This window comes from Excalfactoria chinensis, chromosome 5, assembly GCF_039878825.1.
Source record: "Excalfactoria chinensis isolate bCotChi1 chromosome 5, bCotChi1.hap2, whole genome shotgun sequence".
Lineage (NCBI taxonomy): Eukaryota > Metazoa > Chordata > Aves > Galliformes > Phasianidae > Excalfactoria > Excalfactoria chinensis.
In genome coordinates, this window is record NC_092829.1 from 21,962,126 (window position 1) to 21,979,279 (window position 17,154).

Below are 17,154 nucleotides of genomic sequence, written 5' to 3' on the forward strand. Positions count from 1 at the left end.
TATTTTACAGTGCAAAGCTATGCAGTGACTAACTAGTGACTAACATAACCCCCTGTTTTGCAGAAATCTATAGCATTTTCATGGCAAAATTTGTGAAGCAAAGTAAGGTTCTGCCTTTTTAAGAAAAGCTGAGTATAAACAGATAAAGCATATTTGAAATCACAATGTTATGGGTATTCCTTTATACCACAGTAGCAATGTGAAAAGGCAGAAACCGGGTACAGGTATATTATGCTCATGTTAAGTATGTTATTGGTTTGTTTGTTTTTTTGTTTGTTTGTTTGTGGTAAACTGGACTGAAAAAGAAATATCAATTCCTAGGAAATTTCTAAGTACTCACAAAATAAGGTACCAAGCTTGATGAGCAGACAGAGCTGCAGTACGGAGGTATCCTGGCCACGTACAGATCTATTTACCTGAAGGCAGTTCAACCTAGTCTTGGAAGATGACAGAACAGGTTTACCCATTTGGGAGGAAACCAGCCCAAAACAGGACTTAGACAGTTATACACAGAGCCCTTATGTAGAATAACCTATGAGTAAGCTGAGAATAAGAATAAAGCTGTAATTGTCCTTGAAGAAAATTTAGTCAGTAGTCTCATATGATTTTATATAAAGGAGGCATTTCCCTTTATAACAAAAGGGAAATTTATGAATGAAAATGTACTAATACTGGAAACTTTCTAAATGGCTGTGTGAACCACAACTAATGGTTTATTAATGACTCCAGTGCATTACTTACTGAATTGTGCTTTCACTAATGTGATTTTTAGATGATGACAGTTAAACAGTCACAGGTGTAATATGTAGGGATATTCATATAAGAAGCTGCAATTTACATCAAAAGGGATCAGTTTCTATTCCCATATGAAGCAACACCTCTTTTTTTTCTGCACTTCTGAGTAGCCTGGTATTTTTGTTGGCAAGACTGTATAAATGGAGAAAAGCTCCACTTCTTATTTGCAGATCATTACAGTAAATTGAATTGTTAAAGAGCAGCTAACCCACAAGTTTCTACAAGTTTATTTTAGTGTATTTAAGCATACTTTGCAACATACTTTAATCATACATTCTAAAAACTAAAGACACAAGGATAGCTTGATACAAAGATAGGAGTAAACACATTTATTCTGATGAAAAGATGGAAAAATTGTAGTTTCTATGGAGAACACTCAGAACCATATACATGTAAGGACAGAAACTTATGCTCAGCTTCTATGGAAATGCTGTATTTTACCTGCATGGTAGTAGAGGAGTAGTTATAGTATTTGGCATAAGCACGCTTTCCTAGCATTTCAATTTAAATATGTATGTATAGCACAGGATTAGAAAGATTCAGAGCTTTATGACCTGTGATAAACTAGCTGTTTGCACTGATTCTGTATGACAAAGAGAATTGTTAACATCTAGAATATAAATATAAATAAATACAGAGAAAGAGAAATCACTTCAGTGGTATCACCTGGTGGCCCAGCTGTCCTGTATATATTATCTGTGATCTGTGTACAAAGAGAATGTATTAATTACAAGTGAAGAGGTTTGCATTGAGTATAACAGTTGTGAAGTGGCTTGTACAGTGGCTTGCAATGACAGCATCTCAGCTAGTAAATTGAGCGGCATCACTGAAACTCATTTGTGTGTGCTGCTCAGCATGCCCTGGACCAAGACAACTAGCACTGTTCCTGAGTATGGCTTGGGAGTTTGTGCAGCCAAGGAGCTTAATAGGCTCTCTAATTTGGGTGGTGATAGCACTTAGTAGCATTAATGAAGTTAATAGGACACTGTAGGCCAACCGGCAGCCATGCCATAGGCAGATCTATACGTACAGATGTAGCCAATAATTCTGATCAAAAACCCATTAAAATTGATGCAAGTATTGCCCTGAGTTTAATTGGGTGCAGATCAGGCATCATCTTGCTTGTGCCAGCCAACAATAAGTCATGGTTGTTTATATGCTTTGAACTTTGCTTCAGTGATTGGAAAATATCAGCATTCAACAGTATGTAGTGATCTAAAACATACATATTTTCAGTCCGGTTTGTTTGTTTGTTTGTTTTTTGTCAGTTGGCAAGTAGTAGAAGCTGAGTTATCAAACCTGCACAATAGATTTGAAAGAAGCTGTTACACAGTTTGTCTGAAAAATTAGTTGTAGCTTTTCATGTTTTCTCACATTTGATTTCATTATAAAACCTAATTTGTTCACTTTGTACATTTCACCAAAAAATAAAATCCTAAGTCAGTCTCGTGATATTGACAAGCATACAAAAATTGTGGAATAAGAATACTACACTTGAAATAATTCTGGCTCTTGACTATGTATTTGTAGTTCACCTTCTGTAGTGTAAGTGGAAAAATGTATGGAAATGTCCATATGAGCCTTTTAGCTGTCAACAGTGCTAAACTGTGCATTAAATTTGCATCCCAATTAAGGATGTTTGCAGCTTATTTTGCCAAAAACAATAAACTTTTTATGTTGAGTGGTCAAATGATATAAATGACATGTGTGGGTTGTAAATGTTCGTAATGAATAATTTTTCGTATGTTCAATCTATTCTGCTAAACAGACCATTTACAGCCAACCTCATGCTCAGTTTACTGAACACGGAATAAGTTAGTCTTGTTTCAATTGCCACTAATGTATCACCCATAGAGCATTAACGGCTATGCATCTGCACTAGCAATCAAATTAGTCTGAAAATTTATATCGTCTCAGTTTTATGGCACATACTTTTATAGCATGCTTCATAGGCTTCCAGCAGCTCTTGCTTTTTTATTTTATCATAGTTTGGTTTGATGGCAAACATTAGTTTCATTAAAACCATTGCTCACTACCACCTCCAAGTGGCTATCATATTTGTTAATAATATGAAAACAGTGCCTGGTGAAAGCCCTTTGAATCATGGCCAGCTGCGAAACTCATTTCAAGTCAGACACTGCCTGCTGCAGCTGCCTCCTGTTAAAAGGGAGCTGCACTGGGCAGCAGGAGCTGAACAGTCTTGTTTTGCCAGAGAAAGGGCCCTAAACTCCTATAGGCAAGGAAATGGACTATTCAGTTTGGCAAATAAATAAGATTGTAGAGAACAGATTTATTTCCAGTTGTTTTCAGATTTACACCAATGTAAAAGTTGTATATGTAGAAATAGAGTGCAAAGGACATGTGATGCAACACAGTTGAATAAGCAGTGAAACAAGGTGATTTAGGAGAAGGCTGGATCAGAGTGGAAGAGAGAATAACCTTGGAGATACCGTGCAAGCTCAAGTTTCACGATGTCCTATCAGCTAAACAAAATGGCAGTGCTGTACCCAGTACAGTGTCACAAACCATCATAGGTCTCCAGCCGAGGTGTCCTGAGGTTGTTGAAATGATAACCAGTATTGTTTAAAGGCTTCTTCCCTGGCCACTGTCACCACACATTTTATCACAGAGGGAGTGTCCTTTGCTATCTTACCTTATCTGCGTCTGTGGTATTCCTGTAAAGGCACACTTGTAACTAAGTTCTTACAAGACACACAAATGGTCTTGTAACAGGAAGACAGACCCTACAAGCATCCCAACTAAGGGAAATTTTCAGTGGAAGTTTGTGCTTTGTTAAAGACTGAACTTCATAGGAAAAAAAGACCACATAAATCTTAGTCTGAGCCTGCAACTTTCTAGGTACAGAATCAGTCAGCCACAAGACAAGAATACATAGGACACCAGCCTGTTTTCGTTCTGATGTTCATGGTGCTACTCTTTTTTTTTTTTCGTGTTTCATAAATAATTTTATAACTGAAGTTGGTGATGGATAACAGATGGATGCAGGGAGTAAGCAAAAAGATGTCCATTCCAGAGTGCCAGTTTCTGCTTCAAGGAATTTTTAGGGAGTCATAGTTAATGTCTAAATTATGCCTTGAAGACATGACCTGCTTGTAACCCCTACAGATTATGAACAATCTTATGTCCTGTGTAGACTGACTATGTGGGAGAGCTGATAGGGGTTTCAACAGAAGGTCCGTGTGAAATTGGCTGACTGATTCTGTTTTTACCAGTGTTGTTAATGGTCTTCCAGGCAGCATAAAGTATAACGTCATGCACTGAACATCATTGAGTACTCTCTTTTGGGTAAACAGAGCATCACTGGTATAAGTGGCTATGGGACTAGTACAGAATGTGATAGAAAGATACAGTCAAGAAAGAAAGAGTTTGTGAGGAGATAACAGGGTTGAGTTTCTTTTGTCTCTTTGGTATTCTACTTTCAATGGTCTGACAGTAATCTACAACAATGTAACGTTCCTTAAGAGAAATAAGTAGGGATCAATCTACCACTTCTCTTGCCAACTGCATAGAGTCTCCAGAATTGTGTGTATTTTGTATTCAATGACCACATTTTTATCATCTCCTGGATTTTATTTGTCTGTTTATTTATTTAAAAAATTCTTTGGTGCAGCTGTTTGTTTAAGGACTACGTGGAGGGGAGTCCTGGCTTTGCCTGAGAGGTCTGAAAGATTATGGCAGAAGATTAGATAATAGGCAATAATACTACCTGTAACTAAAGATTAATAGTTGTATGAGGAAATTGTATTGTGAAGGGTAAAAAAAAAGATCACTGGTAGGGCTGCAAAGTGTTTGATAATGCCATCTCACTCTGGAGAATAGCCAGGACACTTATCCTAGTAGCTGTCACTCATTTTATTATGCTGTCAGCCATCTGACAGATGGATTTTAAAAACTTAAATAAATGTCTGCTTCAATGAGATTGCTCTCAAGGAGGAATCTGAGATAATACCAGTGTGAAAAGGCACGTTTAATTCAACCAAATGCAGCTGTGATTGCATGTTTTGGAATGCCTTTTATGAATATGTTTATTATTGTTATTATTTCGGCATTTCCAGTGCATCTTGACAAAGATCAGAACATCATTATACTAATCAGGCAGCAAGCTATAGTTTACACAATATGAAGTTTACTATGTAAATGCATAAGATGTTCAGAAGTTCAGGGTAAATAAGAGCATGAAGCTGTTTGTGAAACTGTGGTCAAATGCTGAGCAAGTTGCAAACAAAAATTATGGCTATTCTTTAAAAGAATCACAGCATGATATTACCACAGCAGTGACAAGACTTGTTTTCACTTCTCATTTTTGCTCTCTCTGGAGCCTTACAGTGAATCTACATTAAATTTTCTTCATTTCTGCTGAGTTCTGCCCAAAGTCTGTGTGCCTCCAAACTACCTGAACACACCAGTACCTGCTTCTCCCTCCCTGCTAGCAGAATATGATAGCATTTCTTCCCAGCTCCCCTCTGAGACTCAGTCCATGCAGCATTACGGTCTGTTTTGCTGCACTTGATTATAGTCAGCATAGCCCAGGTAAGGTCCTGTGGAACCTCTTAGCTTGCTAAATGAATTCCTATGCTTATTGCACATCACCCTGGCCAAAATGATCAAGCAACAACTCTAACTCTAGTTCCTCTTCAGCCCCATAATTCCAGGATGTGACAGGTAGAACTGCAGAGCTGGCCACATCACAGTCTTCTGTCTTTTAAATCTTCCTTGTTATACACAGGGAGATGGATGTGCAGCCTAAAGTGCAAAGCCTCTCAGTTCTGTTCCTTGCTTCTCCACTGATGTATTACGTCATGTTAAGCAGATGTATTTAGTTATAGCAGTTATTTCACATTTTTATGCATGCCACCATATATGCTCACACTATCTGTCTCTACCATCTACCTTATATATTTTGAGTTGTTCCTTTGGAAATACTTTCTTCACTGTATACAGTGAGTGTAGTATTCCACCTTTCATCCTTTGAATTGTATCTGAGATAAGTATCTAAATCAGTACACATGTATCTACTATGGTGAGTACTATGGTGAGTAGTACCATATTATCTGTTCTAAAATAAGGTTTCTGTTTTTCTGGTAGGGAGCCAGAGGTCAGCCTCTGATCATGCTCTCCATCAATAATGCACTTGGATTCACAGTGATCTTATCAGTGACCTAGATTAACCAAACAAATAGTTACATCATTGTTGGATGAATATCTATGCTGCTTATGGATGTAAGTGCCCTTCCTTTAGTACAGATGAAGATACTGTGGAAGCTTTTGACTTATATTAAAGATTTAAACAGAGGTTTTGACAAAGTACCTAGCTAATACACGTGTGAATAAAGAGTAGTTAAAAGAGAGCCCTTGGAGGGACTTTGGAGTCTGAAAGTGATAAATGAAGTGTCTCCAGTGGGGGATAATCTCGTACTTGGGTGTATATGTGCTAGATTCAGAGTTAAAATGTTCTGTTACTAGAAATTATAGTATATAAAAGAAGGAATTAAGCAGCATCTGATCTGGGTGGAAGTTATGGAGCCTCCATTTTGTTTACAATATTATAATAATAATGAAGTATAACAAGCAGAAATACCATATCTCAGTTGTTTTTCCTCCCAAAGAAAGCAGGGATACTCAGCATGGAATGCATCTGTTAGTATCACCTACTTCTCTCTGTTTATACTCACATGGCAGGGACTCAGGTGTATAGGCAATGCGATTGTGAAAGGCATACTAAAAAGTTAAGAAGATCACAGTTTACATATCCAACTACAACAAAGTTATTGTGTTATGAATAAGAAATCTGTTAACTTTCATGAGGTACACTATACTGTGGTGTGGCACCATATAAAATCATGTTTCTGCTCTAATTCACATTCTGCTTATGATACAGAAAAGTTACTTTTGCTTAAAAATAGCCATATATTTCTTCTTCAGCTATGCCATTTGCAAAAGCGATGTGAGCTTGTCAGAATCTTTTTCTCTAATGTACCAAATATAAAATATATGATATGCAATAAGTGAACTGTATGAAGTTAGTGACAATAACATGATCATAGTTTTCTCTGCTAACCAGTTCCAGCGTTAGCACTGGGCAGATGAATTACTTCATGTTTCTTTCCATGGGGTCCAAGACAGCAAGGAATATTTTGGGATTGTCCAAGGAGTAGAAAAAGTTGGATTTCAGTGTAAAAAGAAAGACAGTGTTTCCTGATAGCACCAGCTTGCACCTGCACAAGTGATAGCCAATGTCCTTTCCCCCATATAAATTTTGTAGACAGAAGCATGAGCTGCATTTGGAAATCTCTTTTTTATATGCGGAAATAGGAGCACACTAAAGAGAAACTACTCTGTGCTTTTAGAAAAAAGCTTTATTTTAAATTTATGTGGAATCCATTGTATTAATGAAATGATTTGCATATTGCAGTGATCTCACAGAAAAACATCTCTCAGAAAGTAAGTAATAAAAACTGAAGTTGCAAATATTATGTATATTGTAGTGCATTTAGTTATAATCCAGATTTGCGAATAAGCAAAATACTTCCAACATTTTTTATGTCACAAATACTGAAATAGAAATGAAGCAATCTGTTTTAATTTTTCTTTAATTATGTTGGTGCAATGTTACATTTCAAAAGAAACTGCCTAATGGGACACTCCTGTATATGCAGTACTCTGTTGCACTGCCAGTTGCAAAGCAAGCAGCACTGACATTGGGAATTCACCAAAATATCAAAATGAACAATCATTCAAATATAAGCAGCAAGGATTGAAATTCACTGTTTAAGAAGTAAATACTTTTGCCTGATATGTATTGCCTATCCCAGAGTACAACCCAGTGTGCATGGTACTACAGAAAAAGTGTCCTTGCACTTGAAAAGGGTACTTCAGATCATTCCAGAACATGAGACATCAAATCAGTAGTGCATCCTCCTTCCTTCAAGCTGGCCTAAGGAGTTATCTCAGTTCCCAGGTGCAGGTGTGATCATATGGCTGTGGCATGGGCACCATGCTGTGCTGCTGTGCCTGGATTTCCAAGGGTTTCTTTTTCTTCACTGGGTACCAGAAAAATAGACTTTATTTTATTTCCATTTAAACCAGAACAAATAGAGGTCTGCTGCTAAAATTTTTACTGATAAGGCTGTACAGTTTCTTGGGTATCAACAAATGGGTATTAGCTATTCTAAATTTTAAAAGGTATTATCAGTACTCTTCATGTTTTGTGAAATCAAAGTGTTGAGTTTTTCTGCAATTAATAAAATGCTCTGCTGATTTTGATATCTAAACACCTGTATGAACTTCCACCAGTATATACTGTGCAGACTTTTACATATGTTCTTGTTGCTGATCTGGAAAGGAAACCTTCATTGTTCTTGTTTTCACTTACAAATGTACAGGTTTAGAAAACAAAGGACTTTTAATATACTGACATAACATGATGAGATTATCTAGAATTTTACTGATGGTTTTCTATAATTGAAGTGACTAAAAGAAAAAATAGAACTGCACATATGGAATTTGATACAGTACAAAGTTGTCCTTGTTTTTGAATATCAGTAGCAAAAGAATTATGTGCATAGGAAAGGCACTGTTGGATGCTTCCCTGGACTTCCACTACTTATAGAAGTAGAATTAGGCATTCTTAAAGAGACTTTGATTCCCAGATAGCCCTGAATTCTTAGATGACATAGAAAATGGCAAGGTAGGAGGTCTTCCTAAATGATCAAATAAAATCCAGTCAGATCATGAACTGAGAGAAAGCAAAAAACTTTAGATGCACTTCTGACCTGCTTCTAACTTGTACCCTGAACATAAAGTAGGGTTCAGAAGCAATCTGTTGTGAATTCTTCAGGCAATTAGCTGAGTGAGTTACCACTGCTTGTAATGCACAGAACGTGGAGGCTCTCTTGCCGTTGCACTGAGATGGATTGTTAATAGCAGGAAGCTAGCACTTCTCAGTACAGTGGATCAGCTACATGTGAAAATAAATGTAAAAAACCTGGAGGGGAATGGCAGCAGACTGAGATTAGCCTTTATTTAATTTAGCATTTGGGGGTCCAACACACAAATGAGCATTTTAGTAGGCTTCATGGTGGAAGTTGCTGTCATTTGTAAAATATTCTGGCCAATTAGCTAATAGTGTGCTTGGATTTCTCCTGTTTTGATACAGTAATACTAAGTACATTGTGAAGCCCAATTATACAAATCATCCCCATATGCCATACCAGTCTTTCTTTATGAACTGTGTTTATAAATCCTGTGTGAGGAAATGTGTACTTCAGCAATTTAGACCATGTGTAAAAACATAGCCAATAGGATTGTCAAGAAAACAAGTTCCAGCATAGGAAATCCTAATGTGTTCCGCTAAAATAACATGAGTGTGTTGTGTTGTGTGAGTTTTCTGATTAAATGCATATTACTTTATAGTGCTTAACCTGCATAGGTCCTTCCGTTTCCCTTCTTATTCCTCCTTTCTCTCTCTTTTTTTCTTTTTTTTTTTTTTCTTTGCAGGATCCAAATTTGGAGTTTTTGAGGAAATTTGGAATTGGGCTAGTCTCAGGAACAATAGCCTCAATTATTAACATTCCTTTTGATGTTGCAAAAAGTAGGATTCAAGGACCACAGCCAGTTCCTGGAGAGATCAAGTACAGAACCTGTCTTAAAACTATGGCAACAGTCTATAAAGAGGAAGGGTAAAACATTCTTATTTTAATAAATGTCCAGACCTCTGCTTTAGTTCATATGGGTCCATAAAACCATGTTGTTATATTTCAGATTTCACAAGGACATTAAGCCACCCCGAACCCATATATCAAAAGAGCACAATGTTACACTTCGAAAATTTATTTTATTTTTAAAGGAAACGTCTTCCTACTTCAAGTGAACTTTTACAGAAGGCTTACTGGGCTGTGAACATTTATTGTCCACAAATAAATGCTTTGTATATCTCATGTGTAATTTTTTCAACTCTTTCTTTTGTAAAAGGAAAATATCACTAGAAAACAGAGTATTTCACAGTTTAACTCTACTTGTAAAATGGCTGATGAAACAATTAAATTAGGGACAGATCTCTGTGGCAGTAACATTTTCCAACTTTTTAAAATATTTCTCAAGTGAGGACTGAGTTGTAGCTTTGATATTCAATTATAGCAGTCATTTTGTCCATGTATGCAGCTGTTGTTAACGGACTTGTCTTGAAAGTAAAACCATCTCACTGATTAAAGTCATATTTTTGATTGGCTGCACTCACAACATAGCTTTTGTGACTGAACATTGATTAACTTTTTCTCTTCATCTAACCTGCCTCTGTAAAATGTTAAAATCCAGATACTGCCTGCTATTGAACATGTGTAATTTCAAATAATTGCTTCTAAGTGCTCTGCCAGCATTTTAACAAACACATGCTAAAATTCCATTCTTCTTTTACAGCAAGAATATTGTTTGAAATTCTTTGTTTGTTTTTCTTCTGTTGCAGATTTCTGGCTCTGTACAAAGGCTTGATTCCCAAGATCATGAGGCTCGGTCCAGGTAGTTTTTCCTCTCTCATTTCTCTGTTGTTTTTGTTCTTCTTTCTTCTTCCTCTTTTTCAGTTCCTTGACAAAATTTAGTGAGCGTCAAACAACTTACTTAGTGAGACACTGTTCCATCTTTGAATGATTCCTTTGGATAATAATATCATCTAATAACATCATAGAAGAATTTGGCATCTAAAAAAATGACTTGAATATACAGATGGGATGATCGCAGTTTCAAGTAACTGCTAGTTGGTGAAATTATTTATTTTTGAATAAGCCAGAGTGTATCTTTACAAATGCCAGGCTATAAAAGCTTTCAAAGTGCTTCTTAAAGCTTATCATATTCCCTCTAATGTGATTCCTTACCAATTCTGTAAAGTTCCTTTAAAACACAGATTAGAGTCTCTCCAGTATAAATGCTCTCAGCTAGTAGAGCATATCACTTTCCAGTTATTTTCTGCTTCCTGTGCTCTGCTGGATCTGTATGGGAATGTAAAAGGAATGTACTATTAAGAGCCAATAACATGGGCTAGGAAGAGACTTCCAGGATACTAGAAGACCAGGAGGACACAGATAGCTTCAGACTAGGTTGCTGATTACCCCTCCCATTAGTTGTTACTCCGCATGCAAAGGCACAGTGCTTGAAGGTTAGATCTTCTTTGACTTCTAGACTGTTGTTCCCAAACTGCTTTTGATTAATGATGAAAGCAAAGCAATGGGCCTTTAGACTCTGCTAGCCCACAGAGGCAGTCTGTGTGAAAAGGAGCAGAAGCCCCAATTTGAACAATATCCTGCTCCCATGAAATTGTAGTTTCAACTATGCAAGGTGGTTTAATAGGCAGAAGCACATACGGTTAAAAGAAAGTAGGTGCAGAGGTGCAGGTTTGCTCTGCGTAACAAAGGAGGCATTAGGTTTGCCCATATGTGTTTCTATATCCAATCCTTTTGACTAAGTACAAGACCATGCCTGGTTATGGTGCAGGGCAAAGGAAGAAGATGGGGAGGGGAAAAAAAGCAGCTAAGCACAACTGCAGCTGAAAGCCTTTACCCCTAGATACTAAATTACATACAGGACAAGAAGCTGTGAGGGCTTCAATTCCCCAGTACCCTCTAGCACAGCTGACTTTGGAATTAAACTTTTCATCTTAGAAGTGACTATGCTTTCTGGCTCAGATCAAGCAAATCAGTTAGGTGTGAGCTTCATTTTAAACACCCTTTAGTGTCATTAACTAGTAAGAAGATTTGGATTTCTGGTGAGTCAATGACATAATCTTTATTGTGACTGGAAAGGTAATTCCTTCTTTCAACATGTGAATACTTTCAGGAAAAGAGATACACAAACATCACACAGTACAACTGCTGGAATTAGCCCTGATTGGAGTTCAAGTCACACCTTCCAGACATTGTGTCTATTATTTGTTTGTTGGCCAAACTGTTGCAAACTTATACTCTGTCCAGCTCTTTGAGAGTTACTGCTCATGGATTTCAAGTATGATTGTGGTTCCTAAGGATAAATAACTGAGAAAATTCACATGGTAGCTCTGTGTTCCTAGTAGTTTTAGCCTATCCCATCCACATACAGAGGTCAGACCAGTTCAGCAGCGCTTGTTTGTTGTGCCTCAGCAACCTGCTCATTAAGCCAACAGGAAAAAGGCAAGGGAAGGAAAATGTTTGTGCCCCAGTGCTGGCACCTGCCAGTAGTACATTGTAACACACTACTGCAGAATCACAGAATCACAGAATCACAGAATGACCCGGGTTGGAAAGGACCTCAAGGATCATGTAGTTCCAACCCCCCTGCCTAGCAGGGCCACCAAACATACGCCTTTACTAGATCAGGTTGCCCAGAGCCCCGTCCAACCTGGTCTTGAACACCTCCAAGGACGGGGCATCCACAACCTCCCTGAGCCCTGAACCTGATTCTATTTCCCATCTTCTCCAACTAGCAGCTTCTTTTTGTATATTTAGTTATATACACAGCTTCTGAAATGTTTGCTTCTTCAGCTGATACAGCTGATACAGCAACAGCAGAGCTTAAGTCTGGCTTCATTTTATTTATTGAGCTTAAGGTGTGATTTTGTACTGCTAACCATAAGCTAGCAGATAACACCACTTCATCAAATCAACACTTAATCAGTGAATTCATAGTTAGGTGAAGACACAGGAAGACTATACTCATTTAAATACTGCAATCCTCTAATTTAGATGTGATAAACAAACAGTATAAAACCTTTTGTGAATCTTACCTTTCATGTATTTTTGTCATTCCATAATTTAAGTTGTTCTTTCATGGCCAAATCCAACTCCAAACAGACACACAAATATATTCACAGATGAAAAAGATGACTTGTAAAAGAATGAACACAAATTAATCTTGCAAAAATATTACAAAAAATATCAGAAGTACACTGTGGATGAGTTTAATTTAATATACAAGCTTTTCACATCAATTTATGGTCTAACATCAAGTAAAATACATATGGTCCAAGAACTGGTGAGTTTTTCATGAATTAGGAAATTGCTAGAATTAACTGTTTTTCAAATAAGGTTTTGCCATATTCTGTCTTAGATAACAAACTTTAAATACTCTGCAAAAACTTAAAAATACTGAATTTTGTATGTAATAAATTAATATATTTTCTTCCAGGTGGTGCAGTGATGCTTTTGGTTTATGAGTACGTTTATGCATGGCTTCATGACACAGTGGATCCCAAGTAGTGCTTCTGAAAAGCGTAGTCCTTAAAACTATATGCTTTCTAAAGTACGTTTTAATAAAGTGAAAGTGATTCTCAGCTGTTACAGTTATGAATGCCCTCAGATTACTGATGGTACAAGAAAACATTCAAGTAGATACCTGCCTAAAAATGTGTAAAGTAGATAACCAAGTCAATATTTGTAATTTCTTTTTCTGTGTCAAGAGAAAACATAAAGGAGACACGAGGTAGTTCTTCAAGGACAAACAAAATCTGGACGCTGAATTATGCTGTGCAGACAGTACTTTTAAAAGTGCAGCTGAAATATAAAATAGTGACTATCAGAGCATTTTAAAGAGAAAACTGGAATAATTCCATAGGACCAGATACGGAGATAGAGTAAAATGACAGTTCCAGATAAGGAATATGAGCCAAACTCTAGAAACTCATGCATCAAAATTGAGTCCTGTTTCCATTCCAGTTTTACCATGTTTGGTATAATTTCAGCAGTGGCAGAATTGTTTCTTATGTTGTGGAGAATTAGGACAGAAAAAGTACAGCAAGGCTAGCCACGGCCTTAGAAATAAACATAGTATTAGATGTCCTGCTTGTTCATAGCCATATATATTGTATAAAGCTCACTCAGGTCACAGAAGATACTAAATGCAATTACTCTAAACCAAGTTAGATTCAGATACATAGCAATTATGGAAATCATAAAAGAATCACATAGATAACAAAGGAAATACTTTTAGATGTACAGGATCTTTCTTACTGCTATTTTTGCATCTGTTTTCTTTTCTTAAAAAAGCTCATGGTATCATGACTACCTTTTTGCCTTCTGTCACCACCACAGGGTAGAAGAAGAGTATTCTAGGCTGCCATCGTGTATGCAGTATTAACTATATATACACCTCTGCCTTCCTCTAGATAGAAATTATTGCTGCGTAGCTAAGATTTTTGCTTTTCCATGTCACTGTCATAATAGCAATATTTTGGTGACATACTCTGGTCTTAATTAGGCATTCTTACTAGCTCAACAAAATGTGTTTCTGCTAGGCTGACTGAAGACAGTTCCTTTTCATACAGTTGTACCACCTGACAGCTTATTTTCAAGAACTCTTTAAATAATTTATTCTGTCATTAAAATTTTCCCTTTATCTAAAGATTTGTTGTCAAATGAATGCATACCTTGCAATTGCTGATCATTTCTGGATTACCCCATCCTGTCTTTACAGTTCAAGTGCTCTTCTTCTTCTTATAGAGGTACAAATCTTTCTCCCAGCAATTGCTATTTTTAAATGACAGTTCACACATAAAGTCTGTCACAAGTGCATTTTTAATGCATTAAAAAGCAACAAATGGATAAAAATAGATGTGCATTGTAAGCACTTTCAGGGATGCTTGTGCTAAAATGTTCACTTAACCTCTCTTCTCTTAATTTGACAATAGCAATTTCTCATTCCTATGTTACTTTGTAGCTAAGATCAAAAAAATTAGCTCTGTTGTAGTTTATAATTTTAAGGCAAAATGTTTCATATCAGTACTTAGCCAAAGAGAAGATGCTGCTATGATCATTTCAAAAGTGAAAAGCAAAATGCTTCATAATTAGTCTTTTATTAATTTAGGGCATACAAAATATAAAAAAATAAAAGACTTTAAACATACTGTATATGCATATAGTCTTAGGTTTTACATCCTTTCCAATATGATTTTTTTCGTTTAATAGCTCACCCTGATCTTTGATGAAAAAGAGAGAACCATTTGAAAGCAAAAAAAAAAACCCCACAGCATTCTTTTAGAAGTGAAACCAATGAATATAACTTCTTTTTTAATGCCTTTTCCAGGCCAGTCCTTCCTGGTGCAATATGGTGTCAGATTCAGTTTTACCTCAGGACCATGCAAATACAGTGAGGCTGTCACTGGGACTATTAGGCTTCACTGACTTCTTTAAAAACATTTAAGCATTTGATGCCTAGTCTTTTCATACCAAAAACTTAAATTCTCCACTCACATGGTCTGTGTATTTCCCAAATTATCCCCTTCACCTAAGTGGGTTCACTCCAGATTTATACCCCTGTATCTGATAGCAGTAGTTGAATCCTATTCATAATTTGAATAACATTACTTTTTGGGTTTTTCATCCATTTATCATGAATTGGCTTAAAGTTCTATGGGTAATAAGCTAACATTTTGTGGTTTTAATTTTACAGGTGAGTAAGAACAGTAAGGAAAATCCTTAGACAAAGAAGTATTCTGCATCATATGTTTATGTTAAAAAATAAAATAAAATAAAAGTTGTGAAATTTGACCAAAAAAATACCTACAAGCCAATCACAAAGGAACAAGGTCAGACCCTTTTGCTCATGCTGAGCAATGCTTCCCACACAGCCCTGCTGATTTTCCACATGGAGTCAGGTATTATTTACACCAAGCAAATGCGTGAAGTGCTACACTAAACAAACATAAGGGAAAGATGGTTCATGATGCTGTGTGTGTTCCCAAGCAAGGATTAATTGATGTCATATCTTGTCTTGGCTTTAAAAAGTAGACCAGTTAAGATGAAGACAAGATAATTGAAGCAATTCACACAAGCTAAGGTTCTGTTTCTCTATCTTCTAAAACACACCAGTATCTTATGGGACTTCTATTCCAGAAATTTCCTTGTTGCACTCCGTTACAGAATTGTGAATCCTTGGAACTCAAAAAGCTGTGATTTGAAAGATTGCTCTTCCTTTACCTTTTTATGTCTTCTTCCTTTGATGTGTGTTGTGTTGTATGGGTAACAATGAGTACGCTTGCTCAATAATTGGATAAACCAGGAAAAAAATGGTTGAAATATGAAGTCTCGTTGTCAACTAAATCATTTATTGGTTTGTGATCTTTTTCCTTTATTTTAATTTTCATTTTATTTTTAGTTAAGATCTCATCTGGAAATAAACCCATTTCTTTTTATGTGCTTTTTCTGGTGGTTGTTTTTTGTTTGTTTGTTTGTTTGTTTTTTTGGGGGGGTGTTGTTGATTGCTGTTTGATGTTTGTTTTTGTTTTTTGTTTGTTTGTTTGTTTGTTTGTTTGTTTTGCATAAACCTTCACCTTATTTCAGCTACAACTGTATAAAGACAGAATAGAATCAGTCACCTCACTAACAGCATGGCAGTGTGGAAATGCACTTTGTGTGCACATTTTGTTGCATGTAGTGCTTTCCAACAAAATGAGTTTTTTTTTAAATGTTCTACTGAAAGGCAAAGGCTTAAGCATCTCATTAAAGCTAACCAGCTGTCGAATTCCTTGGCTGTACTAGGCCTGAGACTACGGGATCATATCCGAGATCAGATCTTTCTTTCCTTAGGGCCATGGTACAATACCTGTGTTCTGTAGATAAATACTGTTAAGTATTTTTTAATGCAAAGAGCAAAGGTGGCAGCAGCCAGTTGTGTACATCTGTATTTTAGTGGATTTACTGTGTGCAGCATTTGTGCTTGTTACTTCTATTGTTAGGAAACTTTGCCCACGGCCATCTCAGTGATGAGACACAGAAATCCACAGAGAGGACTGTATTTCAAGAGAGAACTGTACATTTCACCTTCCCGCTGAATTAATGTTTAATGTGGTATGCAGATAGAGCAATATTTGAAGAATGACGTTTTCTCCTTGGTTTTAACCATCTCTGAAGTAATTTAATATATTGCACATTTATAAAAATACACAATATATTAATATTCTATGAATGATATGAAATCTCACACCAATCTTAATTTTTCTTTCCATATTCATATTCTGAACATACCTACATCATGTGGAAAGCATTCTGGAATAATATTAAGAACTTTATTATTGCCCAAAGAAAACAGGTAAATCTTCAAAGATCGGAACGTTAGCCTTCTTGGGATTAAAGTCAGGAAGTTTAAAGCAAAATAACTGGGACAGAGTACTTGCCACTGGATACAGAAATCTAGAAAGGGGAGTCATTAATATTAAATATCTGTCTTTGTAGCACCACCACCAGTATAACTATAAGGGAAAGAAATGCTTCAGAACAACAATGTAAACCTTACCAAGAGCCGTATCTTACATTCATTAAAGCAGAAATTAAAGACGATTTCCTCTTTAAAAAAAAAAAATTACAGCATAATCTTGGGGCCAAA

At 36.4% G+C, this 17,154-nt stretch overlaps 1 protein-coding gene across 2 annotated transcripts in view; it reads left to right on the forward strand.

Annotated features, from left to right (window-relative positions):
* SLC25A21 (solute carrier family 25 member 21) overlaps nucleotides 1-15,963 on the forward strand; it is a 221,302-nt gene extending 205,339 nt beyond the window's left edge. The window contains exons 8-10 of one of the 2 annotated variants that reach the window (XM_072338791.1): nucleotides 9,313-9,494; nucleotides 10,277-10,329; nucleotides 12,964-15,963. In XM_072338791.1, coding sequence (XP_072194892.1) covers nucleotides 9,313-9,494; nucleotides 10,277-10,329; nucleotides 12,964-13,034 — 306 coding nt within the window. In that variant the 3' untranslated portion in view covers nucleotides 13,035-15,963. The remainder of the gene's footprint in view (nucleotides 1-9,312; nucleotides 9,495-10,276; nucleotides 10,330-12,963) is intronic. The other variant, XM_072338792.1, reaches the window with a different exon arrangement.
* Nucleotides 15,964-17,154: the final 1,191 nt, after the last annotated feature.